We start from the raw sequence: 22,143 nt of genomic DNA, 5'->3' as shown, positions 1-22,143 counted from the left end.
TGTGGGTTTAATTATTCAGAGTTTTTAAAATATATTCAGGCCTGAACTACCAAGGCCTGTATCACAAGAATATTCACACCATCCATGGGAACTCAGTGTCTGCATCCCACTGAGGATTTGCAGTACAGGGTCTAATGGCAAAAACGTCACAGAAGTTGTATGGGCATTACTGAGGCTGCAAGCTGTGACAGGAAGAGAAACTCAGATAAAGGCAAACAAGAGGAAGTTGGAATCAAGGTTGTCTGAGAGTTTGGAATAAATTTGGAAAGCAATAATTTTTTCCCAAACACGCCTGGCTGTGGCCAGGCTGTTCCTGTGGTTAATGAACAATCAGGGTGTGCACGCCTCAGTGGGTGCCAGTTGTGGAACTGCAAAATCCAGAGGAAAACCACACACAAGTGCAGCCCCAAGCACACCAACACTGCCCTGCTGCCTGAACTAATGAGCCATTTCCCTGGGATAAATCAGATTATTCACTGGATGCTTCAAGCAGCTGATGGGCCCGATCCTGCTGCTGATCCTCACTCAAACTGGTACTCAAGGAGAATGAAATTCTATATCCATTGAGGGAACAATAGAAAGAATAATGAGAATTAAGACGTGAAATCACTGCAAGATACAGAGACTACATAACTCAAGAAAATTAAAATTCATCATAGCATTTGCTATTTGGTTTTGGAGGAAGAAGCAAAGATCAAATGGTGGGAGACCAGATCTTGAGATAACTACAAACTCCAGCATTCTAATGCTGATTCTCCCTAATTTTCTTTCAGACTTCAGTGTTCCTATTGGGGAAAATAAAAACACTTCCAGACCTTATGAGGTTTTGCTCAGATTACTGGACTTCTGAAAAGCATTTTGACAGAGTTAGGTATTAACTACTCAAACTTTAAAGTAACAAGGGTAGTTCTATGGACATGTGAAAATCCCAAATAAAAGTCAAAAAGTAAAACATCATGTTTTTATGAGAGATGTTTTGGTTGAGATCAAAGTTGGAAAAGTTGCTCACAGAAAATGTATTTAGAACTGCTAAAAGTGGGATCTTAAAATTCTCTTTGTGTGTCTTTTTGAACTGCTATTGCTAAAAAATCTCTATAAATCCTCTGCAATATGTAGGATTACATATGAGGGAATTATTTCATAAAATATAGGGAAAAATGTATTTAATCCAAATGTTTAAAAAAATTGCATTCAGTTTTTCAGTATGCATTTTGGAATGCATTTTGGCAATCCTAATTGATGAGACCTAGTTTAAGAAAAATATAGGGAAATTCAGTAATCAGGGCACAGGATGTGCAGTTTAATTACGTTGGTGTGCATTTCTATTTGTTTCTAATGTAGAGGATCTATTGGTAAAATGAATGCCCATTTTGTGGTCTGTTATGCAGAAAATGTTTAATCCAGTGTTTGATTTACTCTGTTAAATCTTCTTTATTGAATGTGCTTATTCATCCATGCAGAATTGGGTATGCTGCTTTCTGTTAATATGACATTGCAATTAAATAGCTAAAGAGAAAAACATGGCAAGACATTTTCTCAAGGTCCATGAAATTCTCATAAAAATTATTCATACTTACATATTTCACTTCTACATTTGCTGATACTAAAACTGCAAACTACAGAGAAATATTTTGGTGTTGTGTGGGACTGACAAACCTTGCAGTTAAAGATCCTGAATAATCATTTTTGTCAAATAAAAAGTACTAAGGAGGATTTCTGGTCCAGTGGATAATGACTGTCATCACGAAATAGGATTGCACTGATTGCATCCTATGAATGAAGCTAACAGGAACTCCCAGCACCAAACAACAGCATTCTGTGGTGGGATAAATACTGAAGCAAAACAGTGAGACATTGACAGTGGAATAGCTCTGCTCCAGTGCAGTCCTAGAATGATATTGAACAGCAACAAAAGGGTTTCGTGATGATGTTAGACCTTCCTGTGTGCCCTCCCTCAGTAGGAAAAGGGTGTGCAAGGGGAGTTTGTGTTATCTCATCTCACCAACATAGTGATGCTTTGTTCCTCAGCACAAGACATTTAGGTCAGGGATGATCCAGCACTGTGAGAACTCTGCAGCTTTATTTCTTTTTCATGTTAAAAAGTAGAAATGACAGCTCTGTCCCTGGAATTGCATGGGAGCTGGAAGTTTTAATCAAAATTGAACAATAACACAATGGAAGTTTTAATCAAAATCTCTCTGGGACAGTTGGAAACATAAATATAAGGAACATAAGACTTGATCATACTCCTTTTCTATCTGAACTCATAACTCCTCATCTTCTCTGTCACATATTTATCAGTGCAGTGAGCCAGTGCTGCTGTTTAAATCTCTGGGTTTTGTTCCTGCATGGTTGGAAGTTTCCTGCTGGACAGTTTTCTGTGCTGCACTCTGCTCCAGCACGTCTGGCAGTACCACAGGGGTAACGTGGCCTCTGGTTTCCATTAGGCACTTTTACTATTTTCACTATTCTTTTGCTATGTGCACAAGGAGCTTGTAATAAGGTGTTAACAGGCTGCTAGCTGGTTTATTGTTATTATTGATTTAAGGTGCTAAGACTTTAATATAATCATACACAATGAATAATATTAAGAGATTAGTTTAAAGCCATATAAGCCATTAAATGTAAAATAAAAAGAAAAACTTTCCAGAAGTTTCCAGCATATTCTGGCACAGGTGTTCTGTGCTGGGTTATTTTGCCTATATTGCTGTATCTGGCTTTTTCCAATCTGTGCTTTTCGTCCTGCTGTTCTTACACTCAGAATGGTGTTATGGAAGGGGCAATTCTGAAGCAGGAGATTCTGGATTTTATCGCTGATTCTCCCTTTTTTTCCTTGTAAGGTGAAAGAAGAGACTGAACAAGACTAAAGCATGGCTTTGGGCTCCAGAGGAAAGAGTTAATGAATGAGTTGAGAAAAAAATAAAAGGTTTTGCATGCAGAAAATGTAGTACAGACAAACATCTATCTGTTAATTAACAAGAAAGGACATGAAATTAATGACTGATAAAACTTTCTAGCTAACACTAATAACTTTCTTTTTAAATCTGTGTTTAACGTGCTGGCTAAAGGAAAAAAAAATGTGATTGGGGTAAGGGAACTTTTTAAAAACAACGATGAAAATATTTTCTTGGATATATTAATAAGGAACAGTGAGCAACAAGATTGAAAAAAACAATATAATTTGTTTTGGAAACAGTGAACATGCAGAGGAAATAAAAGTGAGATTTGTTGTTTCTGAGGAAATGGTCATCCAAGAAACTTCAGTGGCATTCATAAAATAGTTTGGGTTAGAGGGGACCTTAAAGCCCATCCAATGCCACCCCTGCCATGGCAGGGACACCTTCACTGTCCCTGGGTGCTCCAAGCCCTGTCCAACCTTGGACATGTCGAGGGATCCAGGGGCAGCCACAGCTGCTCTGGGCACCTGCGCCAGGGCCTGCCCACCCTGCCAGGGAACAATTTATAATTTCTTCCTCAAATCGACCCGTAAGTCATTCAAAAACACACGTGCTTGCAATGAAGCGATTTGGCTCAGTAGGTGGAATGCCGCCATGTGACTGTAGTTAAGAAGTTTATTGATGGATGTAAGTGCTGTGTATGTACATATATTCCCTGCTGCATCCCGCAGCATTGTTATATGCCAGGTCAGGACAGGCTCTGTGGATGAGTAGGACAGCGGAGCGGTGAAGGATGGTGGGACCGGCGGGTTGGAAGGGGACGGACCCGGGACAACCCCTGGGCTCTCCCCGAACTCTCCGCTCCCTCAAGCGGGGCCGCCCCTCCGTCCCGGAGCGCGCCGCTCCCTCAGCCGCAGCCGCCCTTCTCTCCCCGCGCGCTCCGCGCCCTCAGACGGGGCCATGGCTTCTTCAGGCGGGGCCGCCGCTCCCTGCCCGAGAGCTCCGCGCCCTCAGGCGGGGCCATGGCTTCTTCAGGCGGGGCCGCCGCTCCCTCCCCGAGTGCTCCGCGCCCTCAGGCGGGGCCGCGCTCCGCTCCCTCCCTCCCGCCGCCGGAACCCCCGCAGCCGCTCCCGCCCTTTCCGCCGGCGGCGCGCGCGTGACGGCGCCTCCCAAGATGGCGGACAACCTGCCCACAGAGTTCGATGTGGTGGTGGTGGGCACCGGTACGGGGCGGGACGGGCACGGGGAAAACGCCGGCCCTGGCAGGGCCGAAGCTCCAAGGGGAGGCGGGGGGACGCGGATCCCCGGCTGAGGGGCGGCAGCGGCGTCTGGGGAGGGCAGGCAGGGTGTGCGAGTGGCTGCTGAGGTACCCGCGGGGACGTGGCCGTGACAGCGGCCGGGACGTTGTCCCCATGCCCCGGGCATGGCAGCCCGCTGCAGGGCTGCTGCTCACACTGCCGTGCCCGGGTTTGCTTAGAAATGGAGCTGTCACGGAGGGCCGTGTGCGGCTGGCCCTGAGGAGGATTTGCCCCGACCCCCGGCCCTGTGACCGGGCACAAACAAAGTGCGTTTCTCTGTCTGTGAATGATTACATAACCAGATACTTAATTCTCATCTTTCTGCACTTTCTGTATCCTGTACAACTTCATCCTGTTCATGTGAATAATGATGGACACCTGGAGTGTCTCACTGTAACTTACCACAATGTAACTACAAGATAAATTTTAAATACTCCTTCAGAACTAAGATTCTTGGTGCTTGCGTAGCAAAATAACCTTGAATTATTGGAATAGATTTCTGTTGGTAAAACCCAGTGAGAGTGACCTGGTTCAGATTGGTCTTGATAAGCCTTAAATTCAGCATGGAGCTCTAGTCTTAAAGTGCAACACTGTTTATAGGTCCCAGATTTACAGTCAGATTTTGTTTACCTTTGTAAAGAGCTCCGAGTGTTGTTTGGAGCACACATGGGAAGGCACTTGTAGGTGTTACTGTTTTCCATGTGAAATTAGTAACTCTGGTTTTGGAGTTTGCTGATCTGTGAAATTATGTCCCTGGGAGTTAAGATTCCTAGCACTTTGAAATTGAATGAGTGAGTTTCTTAAAGAAATTGCTAATTTCAGTGCTCAGCAGAAAAAAGCAATCCCAGTGGATGTATAATTGTTTAAAAGATTTCTGATTTATATCTGGAGTTTTTGAGTAGTTATAAAACCATACTGCCCCCATTGTTTTGACCAAAACTGTGCTAAAAATGCATAATTTAAGTTCTTGAGCAAATTAAGAGGTCCCTTCTGTGTGTTAACTCTGTTCTATGGAGTGGTTTGCAGTAATGAATCTGACATTTTTTGTATGTGCTCAGATTTGAGAACATTTTAAGTGTGTGAGAAGGTTGGTTAATAATGAGAAGCTGAATAATCAAACTGTAAGGGTGAGATATTAAACATTGTGCAACTTCTGTGACTTTTGGGGATGATCCATTCTTTACTGCCATGAGGTAAATCTGCAGAAGCTCAGAGGTTTATGACAATGATATTAATGTTAAGCTATTTACCATTCTAGCCATGGAGGGAGCAAGGACTGTCTGTGCCAGAGAGAGCAGGTGATGTGCAGCCAGCAAAGCCAATCTTCTGCTTTGGAGTGAGGGGTGATGCTGCAGCTTTGGTGCTGCAGGAGGAGGTTCTCAGCTAAATTCTCTGAAATGTTGCTGTATTTGGGGGTGTTGATTTATATTCGAGGATCCTTTTTTGCCCACCTGTAGAGAGTACTGCTCTAACTAATTCAAGGTTCTCAGAGTTCTGCACTTCAGGAGTTGTTTTGTCTTTGCGTCCCTTTTTAGTGAGAGCATACACAAGTGGTGATTAGCACTGGTGAGTGACTGAGGGTTTTTAATCTGTATTACATTTCTCAGTATGGAAGATTGTTCAGAGTAGAACTTTCATCTGAATTCTCTTTGGGAAGTGGCTCCTGAGGGAATATTTTATCCCAGTCTTCAACTCTAATTTCTATTGCTGTCACCAGTGCTGAGTGTACCTATGAATATGCAATTGTCATACCATAATAATTGCAATGTTTGTGTTTAATGGTGTTTTTAATGCATAGTAATAATTGTATTAATTTCTGCATGTGTGGCCTTTTCCTGGTTTTATAACTTGTGCATCTATTAAATTTAGTAATTAGACTGAGTGGTAACATAAGATTTGAATTTGTTTTTATTTCAGGCTCACTTAACTGTTTCCCTGTAGTGAGCTTAATGCAAATGGAGCCTCAACTAAATTTTAGTCATCAGTGCTTCAGTTAATGTCCAGGTCCAATTAATTCATCAATATTGCTATGGGAAAAGGAAGTTTTCTTTTAGAAGAAATTATTTTTCCTTAATTCAGGTTTTTTTATTGCATGAGCAAGTTAAGAGCAAGGTGGATGTAGGTACAAAAATCCTCTTGGTGGGTACAGCAGCTGAAGTTTTGCTAAATCATGGAATTTATAGTTCTAAAGAAAATGGGATTATTTCATTACATGAAACTGATGAGCATAGCTTGAGGTGTTTCATGGCCAGCACAGTATGGGAATTAAAGCTGTTAGGACATTGTTTTGCTTTACTTTGTTTTCTGTTGCAGCCTTGAGGTCACTCTCCCCTCCCTGTCTGCCCCTGTCCCTGCTGTTTGAGCCCAGTGCTGTGCTCTGGGTACCCATCAGCCAGCAGGCTGCGTCTGTGGGACAGTTCCTGGCCAAAGCAGGGATTTGTGCTTCCTGACAAAAGCAGGTATTTGTGCTTCCTGGCCAAAGCAGGTTGTGCTGGTTTAGGGCAAATTTGTTAAAGAATCTGCAAAGGAGGGCCCCTCCAGAAAGCGAAACCCACACGGCCCCTCCCCCCAACCGGTTCGGGAAAAAATTCCTCGGAGAGAGGTGGAAAGAACCTGTTTATTTGACTGGCCCAGCACCCCCCAGCACACAAAATGAACAATACCCGATGACACCGCTCTGAGAAAGATGGCAAAATCAGAAAGTCTCTTTCGGGGGTGGTTGCTCTGTTCTCAGTCCCTCCGGCGCTGGGCCAGCTGCTGCAGCCGAACCTTCGGTGTTCCCGGGTCCCAGTCCGGAGCAGGTTCGAGATGGTCACAGGAACAGGAGAGGAGAAACAGTCCAGGAAGCAATGTGGACTGTTTAGCTAGAACTAGCTAATAAGCAGAGGCAGAAAGCAGAGCAGAAGCAAGAGCAGAAAAAGAGAGCAAGCAAAAGCAGCAAGCTGAAGCTGGAAGTAAAAAACAGCCTCATGTACCGCTTGTCTCTGTGTCCCTGATAAGGGAAACCCAAACAAAACTTCCACTCTTCAGTGCCGGTCTTAAAGGCACAGAACAGATGAATGGGGATATACAAGCATCATAACGTCACCCCAGGACACAGGTATTTGTGGTTCCTGACAAAGGCAGATATTTGTGGTTCCTGGCCAAAGCAGGTATTTGTGGTTCCTGGCCAAAGCAGGTATTTGTGGTTCTGACAAAAGCAGGTATTTGTGCTTCCTGACAAAGGCAGGTATTTGTGGTTCCTGACAAAAGCAGGTATTTGTGGTTCCTGGCCAAAGCAGATCTTCTCCAGGATCATCAGTCCTCAGAGCAGCTCTGCTCTTTGGGCAGGTCTCTTCTCTGTGGTTTTCATTGGTCTGGAAGCAGAACTGGAGGTCAGTGGCACACCTTTGTTTTGCCTGTGGATTTTCCTATTTGGCATTCAGCAGTGCTGAGTTTAAGGCAGAAACCCCTGTGAGTGCCAAGATTTGCAGCTTTGTGGCTGTGCAGAGTGGTGTGGGTACAGGTGCAGGGTCATGTTTACCCAGGAATTTCTGCGGTGAATTGAATTGTGTTCAGTCTGGCCTTCTTGTCTCTGACACTCCCCCAGACCTGTGTTAACTGCTGGGAAAGTTGTAAAGGATCTGGCTCTTTGAAAGGTGGTGTATTCACAAGTTTGTCTGCCAGTAATTCTAATTTTTTTTTTTTCTAAAAAAGAGTTATTCTTTATAAAAGCAGTCACAGTAAATATTCTAGTTCTATGCAATTTTCTTTCCATTCTGGTTTTCAGTGGTTATAAATAACACATGAAATGACTTTCAAGGTAGAAAGCAGGAATCCATTTTGAAATATTCTATAAAATAAGGAGTGATTTATGGTTTCATATGATTTTGGCTGAAAGCACTCGGGCTTTGCCAGGTCATCAAAGTCCTGTCAGGAGAATCTATTATTTATTGTTGGATATGCTGGGAGTGGTGTAAGTACTTCATGTTTATCTTATGGAAGTGTAGTGTGGTAGGGAAAATCACTTCCAGATACTAACACAATTTTAAAAATATACCTTACAACTAAACTAACCCAGATATTACAGATGCCAATTTTAAAGTAAACACTGAAGATTGATACAAAAAAAATAATTCCTAACAGTTTCATTGTTGCAGGATATTTTTAGAATGTGACAAAAATATTTTGTAATACATCATTTGGGCTGGTATTTTGGTTGCATTATCTTATGTAACTGCACAGTCCTCAGTTTATATCAGCAGCTATTTAGAGTTGATGAAAGCTCAATGGAAAACCAGCTGAAGATGGATAATTTCTGACGTCAGTGGTCGCTGTGGGCTAACACAGTGGCACTGACTTGTGATGTTGGTGTCTGGAAGGAGGAATAGAGCCACGTTTTGTAATCAGTTGTAGATAAGTCATTGCCTGTCCATTTAAATGTCAAACAAAATGAACACTGACAGTCCTGTCCCATGTCCTCTCTCTGTGTCCCCCTTTCATTTTTACTCTCCCTGTGGGATCTCAGCACCTCAGGACTGAGGTGTCACCGAGACCACCCTTGGGGGGCTCAGGAGTCCTGGAATGTTCCAGAAGTGTCTGGTGGCTGGACTTTGATCCTACACAGGAGACGACACCTGTATGAGGACAGGAGGGTTTCACCAGGGTGAATGGTGAAGGGATTGGTTAGTTAGAGAGTGAAACACAGGGTTTAGGATTTCTGTACAGGGGGGTTTAGAGAAGTAAGATGGAGGAATTGGGGCGTGTCCTGTCCTTCTTCTTCTTCTTCTTCTCCTCCATCTTCTGTGGTGATGGTGGCACTTTGGGATTGGTCATTACTAAAAGTGCACTGGGCAATAAGGGTAAAAGGTATTGGGGAAAAATGATAAATATTGTACACGTAACTTTGGGTATAAAGATAGGTGACTGCCCGGAGGGCAGGGAGTGTGCTCATGGCTGGCTGCTGAGCAGAGCTCTGTCGGGCCGAAAGAAAATCTTTTAGATAAACAATTAATAAACACCGAGACTGAGAAAAGAACTGAAGCCTCTTCTCGTCCTTTGATACACGGGCTGCCCCAAGGCCACCTCGGGCCTTTCCAGGCCCTCCAAACAGCCGAAACCGGACATCTCCCCATGTAAATGCACCTTTATCTTCTTTACTGATGTTTTTAGCCTGACTGAAGTGCAGGGGTTGTGTTCTGGCTGGCTCCCGGTGTGGATGTTGGGGTGCAGCAGAGGTGCTGCCTGTGAGCTTCAGGCTCCCTCTGGTACCTCAGGCAGGTTCTTTGCCAGGTGCTGTGCAGTGTCCCTGGCTGCTCCCATGGGAGCTCCTGTTCTCTGAACCCTTTGTTGTCCTTCTCAGCCTGTTTGTGTTCTGCAGCTTTTCCAGATCATATTGCTGATCCTACAGAATCAGAGCCTGTAGGACTCTACTGTGAAAAATACAGAGGAGGTCAGCTGCATATCAAGGTGAAAAACTCCTTTAGAAAAGGCTTAGTAAGGTACTTGGAAATTCCAGTGTGAATGAGGAACAGTGCAAAGCCAGGTTTGTGCATCCCAGCAGGAAATGGATTCTGCTGCCTGGGGAAAGGTCCAGTCCTGCTGCAGGAGCTGCTCTGGGGCTGGGCCTGAGCACCCTGGGAGGGAGGGACGGAGCCCCTGGTGCTGCCCAGGCAGGGACGGAGGCCCTGGCGCTGCCCAGGCAGGGACGGAGGCCCTGGCGCTGCCCAGGGAGGGACAGAGGCCCTGGTGCTGCCCAGGCAGGGACAGAGGCCCTGGTGTGTTGAAAGTGAAACAAGGGATTCATATTCCAATACTGGCGCTGCCCAGGGGGGGACGGAGCCCCTGGCGCTGCCCAGGGGGGGACGGAGCCCCTGGCGCTGCCCAGGGGGGGACGGAGCCCCTGGCGCTGCCCAGGGGGGGACGGAGCCCCTGGCGCTGCCCAGGGGGGGACGGAGCCCCTGGCGCTGCCCAGGGGGGGACGGAGCCCCTGGCGCTGCCCAGGGGGGGACGGAGCCCCTGGTGCTGCCCAGGGAGGGACAGAGGCCCTGGTGTGTTGAAAGTGAAACAAGGGATTCATATTCCAATACTGGTGCTGCCCAGGCAGGGACAGAGGCCCTGGTGCTGCCCAGGGAGGGACAGAGGCCCTGGTGCTGCCCTGGGAGCTGCTGCTGCAGGAGGAGGAGAAACTTCCTCAGTATCCTTCATTAAATGCTTACAAATGTAAGGAACAAGGAGAGCAAGCTCTTTGCCCGTGGGGAAGCAGAAAAGAAGTGAAAGTATTAGAAGCCTGGAGTGAGAATAAAGCTCAGCATGTGTCTTGCTATACAGATCCTTTAATTCAAGTGCTTTGCTTTGTCTGCTGCTATTGCTTTAAACCAAACATTAGGCTCTGAGCTGTAGTTTGTGCTGGAGAACTTTGCTAGGTGTGAGTGTAATTTTTACTAATAAGTTAAATTTTTGTTTCAAGCCTAGGTGCTTGTATTCCTTTCCTAAATGTTTATTTACACCAGCTGTGAGATTGAATGGTTTTCATTGCCAAGCTCCTCTGGTGAGACACAGATAACTGTGTGCAATTTCACTTTTTGCTTGTGGCTTCTTTCTTGACCAGTAACATGTTATCTCAGTGGGTTGGCATTTCTGTGCCATACTCTGTAATGCAGAAGTATTTTCTGATACTGCTCTGCAATATGAGCAAATATTAAAATTAAAAATTTTAATTATCTTTATCTTAAAATATTACATACAAGAAGTATTTTAATTTGCAATTAATTATGCCATTCTGTTAAAATTTCACATATACCAAAACCACACCATGAGTATTCTGTAGTGAGCTCCTCAAGAATCAGCTGCTCTTCTCTACTTCGAAGTTCAGATGCAAACAAAATGTATTGCAGCTGGTGAACTGTCTGACTCCAGAAGATTGTTTTGAAATTGTCTGTGTTCCAACATTTTTATATATTTCCCTTCAACATTTTATATTATGAAAAAGCCACTTGTGATTTATTTAGTAGATGGAGCGAAGCAAATTAAACATTTAAGCCTTTTCAAGATGGATCTTGTGTATTTCAGTAAAAACTTATCTGGCTGGCTGCAGAGCAGTTTGCAGCTCAGCACCAGGATTTCCCAGAGATGTGGAGCTGCTGAGTTTGGAAATTGCCCAGGCAGTGGCTGAGCCCTTTTCAGGGCACTGCAGCACCAGAGCTAAGCAGGAGACAGTGTGTAAGCCTAAAATTAATTTTTGGTCACACAGAGGTGAATTATAAGTTTTCATGATTTTGTGAGACTTCAGAAATTAATTGGCTTTAAAAACTGAATTAAAGTTTTCCACCTTAGCATTTTTCTCAAACTCTAATTTTGTTGTATTGGAACTAAAAATAGAATTGGTTTTTGGATAACTAAATCATGTGTAGCTATTTCTTCTGTTTCTTTTTTACTTCTAAAACTGATACAAACCTCAGTTTCCTCTGTGTACTGAAGTGGCCATGCTGCCGTGTTTGTTAGTTAATTAGAGCTAATTAATGTTACAATTCAGTCTGCTTGCCACTTTGTTTCTTTCCAATGGGAAGCCAAACACAGGAGGATGAGTGTGCCTTGTAGTGAGGATCTAAGCACATTTCACAACCTGAGTGTAATCCATTTTAGGGCTTTTGAGAAATCAAAGTTCAGCTCAGGAGGCTGTTTCCAAGTACGAACAGTTTCTAAAAACACATTTCTCTGTTACTGGATTATCTGAAGGGAACCTATTTTGCACAACTCTCTGAGCATCCTGTCAGAGGCAGTTCAGCTTTCCATGCTGTGATTTCATAAATTGCCATTTATTAAATAAATCCATCCGTGATTTCATAAATTGCCATTTCTCTAAGCAGGCTTTTCCAAGTTAGTTTTTTTCCTAGCTAGAGAAGGACAATGCATAATTCTATTGTAATTGTCCAGAACCCTTTTTCTTGGAAAAGGCTGTTGTTCAGTAACCACCATGCAATGCAGGTCACACATAGGAGTAACCTGCATTTGACAAAGCTGCCTCTTTTCTTTGTACCCTTGCTTCTGTTGGAGAGTTCAGAAATTGGTGCCATGTGACACTCTTATTTATTTCTTGGATTTCCTGAGGTGTTGTCCCCCAGAGCAAAGGGTGTCCTGTTCCAGGGGGTGTTGGGAGCCTCTCCCAAAGCTGGGATGTGCCAGCCATGCTCCACTCTCACCACTGGCTATGTGGGGGGCCACAGTGTCTTAGATCACAGGCTTGGTGAAGAAAATTGATGCCAGCTTTCAAGAGAGAGGAAGCTAATTCAGGGAACAATTTCATCCAAGGTTAATGGAAGAACAGACCTCCAGCACAGTATCAATTGGATCAAGCTTCCAGCAATCAGTTATGCCCTGGGAGCTATAACTCGGCCCAGGTCAGCCAGGCAGCACTGCTGATGTTTTACAACACTTTCTCAGTGGCTTTTATCAATAAGGAAAGAGAAACAAGTTTCTCAATTCCATTTCTAGAGTAATACTCTCTGTGCCCCAATGAGGGAAAGAAAAGCTTTGTTGGGAACTCCAAACACAGAGTAGTTGTAGATTCTATTGCAGATAGTTTATAGAGGGAGCAAAATGAACCATATATATAAACATGGGGGACAGCTGAGTGTGGAGCTCTCAATAATGGCTGTGTGCAGCCAGGGTCTCATGGCATCCTGAAGTGTGTGCTGCACTTGGGTATTTTCTCCTTGGTCACACTGATCTGTGTTATGAGGTCTTTTCCTAAAAATTCAACTCTGAGGACTTTTGGCCTTTCTAGGCTGTGGAACAAACATCCCAGGCACTGCTGCAACTGTCCATCCCTCCTTCTGGCCCTGGAGGTTAATTCTGTGTTAAACCTTCACTTGCTCTGAAAGGTCAGCAATGCAAAACTATTTCCACTTTTTCTGCTTTATCAATTCAAACCAGGATTTTTTTAAAAATCCATTGAAAAAGTAATCATTAAAACCAGAAAATTTGCAGAGAAGTTGTAGCTGTTTTCCTGGAAAATTTGTCATGCCTGTCTTGCACTTCCTTCTTTGTATTGATACAAATATTTATACTTTTGGACAGCGCCATGGAACTGCTCTCCAAAAACTGACCATTTATTTGATTTGGAAGGAGGTCAGGAGGGGCAGATGATGAGGGCAGAGGTTTATTTTGGTGAGTGTGCTGGCCTTTGCTGGTTTGAAGGGTTGGTGGAGCTGTGGCCTGTGTACCCAGCTGCCAGGGGATGTTTCCTAAACTGCAAGGTTTATTTGTTGGTGGGGGCTCTGTTCTGTGTAAGGAACAGACAGCACAGGCCTGGAATTCTGCTGGAGATGGAGTTTGTCATGGAGTGAGCCTGTGTGGGTTGGGCACTTCCACAGCTGCTTCTTCCCCTTCCAGTTCTGTCTCTGCAGCTGCTTCTGGTGCTGCTGGAAATCCTTTCACTTCCTGTAATCCCATCCCTTAACTGAATACATGGCCTAAGTGTCTTTAACACCAGTCCCTGGGATTTTAATTGCTGATCCTGAGTTACTTGCTTAAACAGCCAACAGATCATTGCAAAAGAGACCTGAGGGAAGTTAGTGCACAGAGCTTGTCCTGCTTTTCTGAACCTGCTCCAGAATCCAAGGCATGGAACTGGGCATGTGAAACCTGGTGGGTGGGAGCAGCCAGTGCAGAACAGCCCCATTTATTTATTGAGATCCAGTGGGATCCTGTGCCATTCCAAGCATGTATTGCTGGCAGAGCTATCACAGCCTTTTGTTTTTTCTAGATATAGTGAAAACATACTGATTTGGTAGAGTGTAATTGTAAATGTGGGTGATTTGGATAGGGATACCACTCTTAAAGACAATCAGTCCTTTTGTTCACTTTGAAGTGAACAGAAATGCCCTCAGGTAATACCTGTGAGTGTTACCAAGGATGTGGGTACAGAGCACCCCACTGAGCTTTGGGTGTCATTGTGCTGGCAATTGCTCAGTGTGGTTATGAGAGCAGATGCTGGTGCCAAGCTTTAACTCTGCAGGGTTTGCAAGTGGGATGTGCCATACAATTACTAAAAAAAAAAATAAAGTTGCATTTAAGAGGGTCAGCAAAATGTTCAAGAGCACAGAATAGTGTTCATTATTTTAGTAGCATGAGGCTAAAAATTTCAGTGACTCACATTGTAAAATTTCTTTTGTTTGAGTTGCCTGCTTCTGACCAAGTTGTACCATTATTGCAATTTCTAGCAGATCACTGCATGGTGAGTTCTGAAAGCTGCCTGTGTCATTGCAGGGCTGCCCGAGTCCATCATTGCAGCAGCGTGTGCCAGGAGTGGCCAGAGAGTTCTGCACGTGGATTCGTAAGTTCCTCCTGTCCCTTCCCCTTGTGGGCTGCACTGACTGCAGGGCTTGCTGTGGCTCTGGCAGCGTGGGCAGCACTCCTGTCTGCTCCTCTGGCACAAGTAATGTTATGTTTCTGTCTCTGCCTTGTTTTGGGGCTGGTATTTCCATCAATAGAGCAGGCAGTTTTTGTCGCTGGCTCAGGGATTTGGAGCATGAGTGCTGTGGTGGAGGATGCTGTGATGGCTCCTGCTTTGCTCCAGGCAGCACTGGCTGCAGGTTTAGTGCCTTGGTTCTCATTCCTGACAGGAATTATCCCATTCTCTTGATGAGAATGACTTGTGTTGTTTCACTTTTTTGTTTACAAAGTCTGTGATAGTATTGGCCACTGGAACTTTGATTTCTGTTGCCCATGCCTGTTTTTGGCTATGATGAATATTACCTTTTAACAAAGTAAATAGTTCCCTTCATTAATGATCAGAATTATTAATTAAATTTTTTCTCCTAAAGAAATGAGGTTTGGGGTTACTGAAATAGCTGTGTTAGATGTGCTACTTTGATTGATTAATCTTTGCAGGGAACAAAGGCCTGAGTTAAGTCAGGCACCAGGTACTGCTCACATATATGCATAAAGTCTTTGTTTATAGTTTACCTGCTCTCATTACCTTGTGTACCTTGTTTTATTACTTTTAATCTCCAGCCATGTTTGCATTTATCATAATATACTGCATAGGTGATTATGGGAGATAGTTCTGGAGTGGCCTATTATAAAATACTGAGTTCTGAGTTTGATTTATAAACACTGTCCAAGCATTGCCATCAGCAGTAGCTAATCTTATTCAAAATAGTCACTTCACTGCAGTGTTGCCATAAATTGCTGTAGACTGATTTTAAACTGAAGTTAGCTTCTGCCAACTAGTAATTGAAGGAGCTCTATTTCTCTGTGCCAGCTATCTGTCTCAATAAACATAAAATCTGTGCTTCTTCTCAGAGAGCTACATTTGCTGTAGATATTAATGAGCTGTTGACATGTGAAATTTCAAGGATATTTGTTAAATGATTTAGAAAAGTAATTTGCAATTTAAAATGTGGAGATTGGCACTTAGTTTAAATTTGAAGCTGCTGGAGAAAGGTAGATCAAGACTAAAAGTGGATTACTTGAAGTGAATATGCTTCCTGTACTAATTGTGCACATGCAGGAGATTTTCTCCTGACCACTTTGTCAGGTTTCTGCTTTTGGTCCTTTGTTTATTTTTATTCTGTATCTGTAGTGATGCCCCAGTTTGGTTACTGGGGATGGGGCAGTTAGGGGTGAGGCATGTTTAGCTACATTTTGTATTTGATATTCAGCATCTGAAATACATTTTTATGCTGCAATTTTATTGTCTGCATTCTTCCTCATTGGCTTATTTATCTTTCCACACAGAATTGAATTCAAAGGCAAAGGAGGGTCAAGATGCAGAATTTTAACTTCTGGGAGAAGTAGAGCAAACTGGGCTTGTTCTGCTTCTTGACACCTGTTACCTTTCCTATTTTGTGACTACACTTTGCCTGTAGAGCACTTGAGTGTTCCTTATGTCCAAAATTTTCTATTTGAGCATCCAAAACTGTGCTGGGCCTTATTGCTGTACCTCCCCAGCCCAAGGTCTCTGGTTGTAATTTGTTCCACGTCCTGCTAAACAATTTCTCTCACTTTTTTTTTTCAGAACTTGTAAAATATATTCTGTAATAGACCCTGTGTGTTCATACATGTCTCTTTTGGATCTTTAACTGCTGTGAAATGAGGGAGCTGTGGGAGTACAGCAGCCAGAGAGCAAAACAGGTGCTGCTCTAAGCAGGTCAATTTCTTGCAAGAAAAACAAAGAAATTATTTCATTTCAATAAGGAAAACTAGGCAAAAAATTGTTAATTCTGGTATCTTTTGAGCTTTTTTGAACAAGTCTTTTTTCTGTTTATTTTGGTTGAGGATACAATCTCACAGCACAGGTGTTAGAGAGTAAACCATGCTCTCAGCTGGGCCATGGTGGTTCCCTTGGGTCATGTCCATATCCCTGGGTATAATGTGATGTGGCACAATCACTGCCACCATCACCCCCCCTATTGCTGGCCTGGAGGGTCTCAGGAGCTGTTTGGGTTAAATCCCTGCTCTGGGGAGCCAGGCAGCTCCTAAAGCCCATCCCTGGCCAGCCTGGCAATCTCTAACACATCTGCCTGAGCACCAGTGGGTGCCACAGGAAACTTCATGGGTTTGAAACACAAATCCTTTTGTGTTCAGATCCTTAAAATCGATGTGGCAGTAAGTTCCTGAGCAAAGGACAGCTGCTCTGATGGCTCAGGACTTCCTTCTGCAAGATCAGAGGCAGCACAGTCACACTGAGGCAGCTCTGGGGAAATCCTGAGGCATCAGCAGCTCTGGGTGGCACCCTGGGGGCACGTGAGATATTTCCTTCATTCAGATTCAGATTGGTAATCAGTCAGAAACAAATTGTGATTTCAGTGGTCCAGATTGGAATTTGCCAATTATTTCAGTCCTGGTAACTGAAGTGAAAAGGTAACATAGGAGAAGAGACAAGGTACTTGCAGAGGTAAAATTGTACTTTAGTTACATTTCCAAAAGTTTGCAAAACTTTTTCTGCTGTTAGCTCTGAACTGCCGGTTAGAGATGTGAAAATTATTAAGGGAAAGGAGCAGTGTTGTAATTCAGGTGAAATGCAGGTAACATGGGAGGAGCTGAGCAAATATAATTTAGGAACTAATGTATGGTAGGGAAGGAAAACATCTGTGCTCTAACTTGGTAGAAAAAGTATTTTCCACCTGTGCTGTTGCACCTTCAAAATGATTCCTGTTCTTAGTTAGGGAATAATTGGGTTATAACCCTAAAAAAGGGAGAGAATATCCCTCTTTGTAGTTTGCTAATATAGCGAGAGAAGAGGGGAGCTTTGGCCTGGAGATTTGGGACAATATTTTCGCTTTAATTAGGCTTTGATCTTGACCAGTACTTAAAGGAATTCCTCAGTTCATCTTCAGGGCAATTCTAACAGAAATATTTGGTTACAAAGGAGTCCTAATTGTAAAACCATTAGTCAGCTCTTCTCAGAATTCCTCTTCAAGACTTGCTATAAACTTGGCTCATTATGTCAGTAATCATGTCTGCTCTGTCTTCCTTCTCTAGTGTTTTCAGATGAGAAAATTAAGCAATCCTGATTCATCATTTAGTGCAGGGAAACTAATTAAAATTCCAGGATAAAAAAAAATCTGGAAGTTGCTACTTGAGGAGATGAATATTTGAGGTGGCATCACAGAGCTTGGGAAGGGTGCTCAGACACCAGGCAAGCAGGGACAGCTGTGGCTCCTTTTCCTTTGGAGAGGGCTGTGCCAGCTCCTCAGGATGGATGGAGCTCCACAGCAGGGTCATGCAGTGCTTTGTTGAACCCTTTAAGTTGCCTCAACACTGGGTAAAACAAATAATTTCAAAGGAAAACCAAGCTGAATATTCACATCAAAGATGTCTGACAGCTCACAAACAAACTTTTGTAACTTTCTGTGAAAATATTGTTAATTTCTCTTACTGAAAGTTCTAACTTTAAATAGTCAAAATATGCATGAACTTAATATAGGTGGAGAATCAAGAAACCCACTGCTAATTTTAGGCAGATTTTTTCTGGGATTTCTGTCATCATGGCATTGCTTGCTCCAGCAGCTGTATATTGTATTCCAAATTCAAGAAACTTGCAACCTGAGCAGCACATTTCCTTAAAAAGAAATCTTCATGGTTTTTGGAAATCCCTGAAATGATAGTAATACATGGATATTGAATTTTTTATTCTGTAGAATCTGAAGAAACCTGAAAAAATTACCTTGCACCATTGACAGCTTAAACAAAGCTTGAAGTTACCATCACATGCAACTGTCAGTGTCTTTTACAGACTGACATTTGACAGAGTTGGGCATTTTGTAGATTGAATCCCCATTGCTTTGGGGTCTGTGTGGTACCACACAGGAATAGCTGTGGAACTCCCCATGTCAGTCACACAGAGTCAGGGTGAGCTCCTGGTCCAGAGGATTGGAGCTCCTGCTTGGGAGCATCTGCAGGAGGAGCTGTGCTGTTCAGGGCATGGATTTAATCCCTATTGCTTTCAATTCTGTGTGTTACCCATCTGCAGGAGGAGCTGTGCTGTTCAGGGCATGGATTTAATCCCTATTGCTTTCAATTCTGTGTGTTACCCACCTGCAGCAGGAGCTGTGCTGCTCAGATTGAATCCCCATTGCTGTGTTCTGGGTGTTACCAATCTGCAGCAGGAGCTGTGCTGCCCAGGGCATAGATTTAATCCCTATTGCTTTCAATTCTGTGTGTTACCCACCTGCAGCAGGAGCTGTGCTGCCCACTGTGCATGGATTTAATCCCCATTGCTGTGCTCTGGGTGTTACCCATCTGCAGCAGGAGCTGTGCTGCTGAGTGCATGGATTTAATCCCCATTGCTGTGTTCTGGGTGTATCCATCTGCAGGAGGAGCTGTGCTGCTCAGGGCATGGATTGAATCCCCATTGCTGTGTTCTGGGTGTTACCCATCTGCAGAGGAGCTGTGCTGCTGAGTGCATGGATTTAATCCCCATTGCTTTCAGTTCTGGGTGTTACCCACCTGCAGGAGGAGCTGTGCTGTTCAGATTTCATCCCCATTGCTTTGTGTTCTGCGTGTATCCATCTGCAGGAGGAGCTGTGCTGCTCAGGGCATGGATTTAATCCCCATTGCTGTGCTCTGTGTGTTACCCACCTGCAGGAGGAGCTGTGCTGCTCAGATTTCATCCCCATTGCTGTGTTCTGTGTGTTACCCATCTGCAGGAGGAGCTGTGCTGCTCAGATTTCATCCCCATTGCTTTGAGTTCTGTGTGGTGCCAATCTGCAGCAGGATGGGTACTGTGCTGCCCAGTGCTGACCACTGTGCAGGGCAGGGCCTGCACCACCACCATCCCTTCTTGGAGCCACCTTTATTCATTCAGTGAATGCTGCATTCTGTTGTCTTTGCAAAAGATGTCCCATTTATGTTCTTCACTATTGCCTTGCAGGAGCTGAAAGACTTTTTTAGGTCAGTTTGTAGTCAGCAGCAATTAGGGGTGCTCAGCAGACATCTGTCCTTCATATGCTCAGTAAGCAGCGAGGTGCAGAGCAGAGCCCCTGGTGCTGAGCGGGGCTGACACTCCTGGGAAGGCTCTGTCAGTGCAGATCAGCCCTGTCAAAAGCAGCCCATTGGCAATCCAGGCAGGAGAATCTAACCTGAATTTAGCTTTTCACTGGTATCACACTGATCTCTACAATTTAAAAGTGGAGGAGGTTATGATAAGATTGATTTAACAGCCTTCACATTATTCTTTAAAATGCAAACCCTATCTTCCTCCCTATAGCTATCTGTTCTGGAGGGTATTTTTGGTATCTTTGAGGCTTCTGAAGTGCCAGTACACATTGCCAGAAAACAGAGTTAAATCCTGAAATAATTTAATTTTGCAAGAATTGGTGACTTTTAAAAATGTAATTACTCTTATTATTTTTCTTCTCAGAGTTGTTAAGTATTTAAGATGTGCTATGCCATCTGACAACAAAAGCCAACTAATCCAACAGATGTTTAGAGAAATATTGGTAGAGAAATTTTAAAAAGAGAGAGCGGAGACTTTCTTTGCTTAACAGCAGAACTATTAATTTTCTGTGATTTAAAAGCAGTAAATAATCTTTTTGCAAGCAAGAAGGTGGCAAATAGAAACTGGGAAGTGCTCAGGGAGGGATGATCATTTTGTACAAATCAGTTCCTTTGGCTCCACCTGCAGTACATGCAGTTCAGTGAGTGTTTTGCCAGAGCAGCTTCACTGTCAAAATCTGTTGTGTAAGCAGTAGATAAACAATAAACTGCACTGTCCTGTATTTGGCATCATGGATAAGAGAGCCAGTCTTGGGCAAAAAGCAGTATTATCTCTATTTTCCTTTTCTTCACACCATCACATGTGTTGTTGTCAGCATTATCCATTTACCCTGCAAATAATTTGATTTTGGGCTGTAGTGTGCTTGGTCACAGATGCATGGAAGGAGGAAAATGGAAATTTTGCAAAATACTAATTTTTATCTATTCTGCATCTGAAAAATCTTGCCATGTAAAATGTTTTGAATGTATCACACTTGGTTGTTTTTTTTTTTTCTTTAAATCTGGGCAAGTTGTTTTACCTGTCCAACAGGTTTTCCTTTTGTTTTTTCTTTACAGGAGAAATTACTATGGTGGAAACTGGGCCAGCTTTAGTTTTTCAGGATTATTATCTTGGATTAAAGAAAATCAGGTAAAAATTTCCCAAATTGTTTCTTTTAGGCCTCCTTACCATTGAATCTCTGTTGTTTGCATGATTTATTTCAAGACAGATCACCTCCCTGCTTTTGCTCTTTGGTGATCTCACAGATGAAAGAGGTTTGTGGTTCCCAGCTTTGCTGCTTGAGCCTCACCCATCTGGCCTGGCAGTGTGGGCTCTGCTGTGCTGCCTTGTCAGTGTGACTGAGGCCAGCCTGCTGCTCAGCCACACTTCTGCCTTCTTGAGCTTAAAGAGAAGCAGCTACACCATTGTTTCAGTTCCTTTAGGATCATCTGGTCTTCTCCATTCCCTCTTGGATTATTTTCCTCTCTCTGTTTCAGCCCTTTTGTTTGTCTCGTTTGTATTCAGCTGATTCTTCCTTACAGGCAGAGAAGTGGGTGCTGGATCCTCCCATTGAAATGTCCTGGAACCAGGACAAAAAGATGAATGCTGATAGTGGATTTTTCAATGACCAAAGTTTATCTGATTCATGGCAGTCCCCTAGAGATCATCCAGATTTATTCAGGAGCTGGAGCCCCAGGGCTGGATTAGCAGGGGCTGCTCTGTTATTTACAGAATGCTCAGAGCCTGTGGGCTGGAGAAGATGGAAGTTCCTCAGCTCAGTCTCACCCTGCTTTTACACTGTGCTGCCTCCTGGCATCAGCAGGGCACTTGCTCAGTGCCACAGCTTCATGTTCTGTGAGCTGTTGTATGATTTAGGGATTCCTACACAGATTCATACAATCCCCCAGATCACCAGGGTTTTCCATATGGTTTCCATTCCAAGGGTTTTGTCACAGAATCTGGAACTACCCTGGCTGTGGCAAACCTGTCTTTTAGGAGATTGCATTCCAAGTTACATTCAGCTCTCTACTGAAGCCTTTATTTCATTTAACACTTTATTTCAGATTGATAGAGCCAGTGCTGTAGTGCAAATGTTGGCTTGGTGTGATAAAGTAATCAGCTCCAAGTGTTTTAACTCAAAAACATTAATAGAAAAAAAACATTAGGACAGTTATCAGGGTTTATTTTTCCCTTCTATTATTAGATGGTACATATTATTTGTGTCTAGAGAGATTTATAGTTCAAGAACAGCTTGCACAGTACAATATGTAATTTCATACTTGTTCTTTTAAGCAAAAGGCAGATCTCAGTGATGAATGTGAGGACTGGAGAAAACTGATCCTTGAGGATGAAGAAGCAATTCCTCTTAGCAGCAAGGATAAAACTATTCAACATGTAGAAGATTTCTGTTTTGGAGAGTAAGTAGAAAAGTAGAAATTCATGAGCAATTTTGCATGCCCAGAGTAAATGATCACATTGTGCTTTG

The 22,143-nt window shown here is 43.5% G+C and overlaps 1 protein-coding gene across 1 annotated transcript in view; it reads left to right on the top strand.

Annotated features, from left to right (window-relative positions):
- The first annotated feature begins 3,992 nt into the window (after positions 1-3,992).
- CHM (CHM Rab escort protein) overlaps positions 3,993-22,143 on the top strand; it is a 54,694-nt gene continuing 36,543 nt past the window's right edge. Inside the window, exons 1-4 of the mRNA XM_074551745.1 lie at positions 3,993-4,120; positions 14,444-14,510; positions 20,735-20,807; positions 21,951-22,075. Of these exons, the coding sequence (XP_074407846.1) occupies positions 4,072-4,120; positions 14,444-14,510; positions 20,735-20,807; positions 21,951-22,075 (314 nt within the window). The 5' untranslated portion in view covers positions 3,993-4,071. The remainder of the gene's footprint in view (positions 4,121-14,443; positions 14,511-20,734; positions 20,808-21,950; positions 22,076-22,143) is intronic.

This window comes from Zonotrichia albicollis, chromosome 14 (assembly GCF_047830755.1).
Source record: "Zonotrichia albicollis isolate bZonAlb1 chromosome 14, bZonAlb1.hap1, whole genome shotgun sequence".
In the NCBI taxonomy this organism is placed as follows: domain Eukaryota; kingdom Metazoa; phylum Chordata; class Aves; order Passeriformes; family Passerellidae; genus Zonotrichia; species Zonotrichia albicollis.
This window is presented reverse-complemented; position numbering and strand designations above follow the sequence as displayed.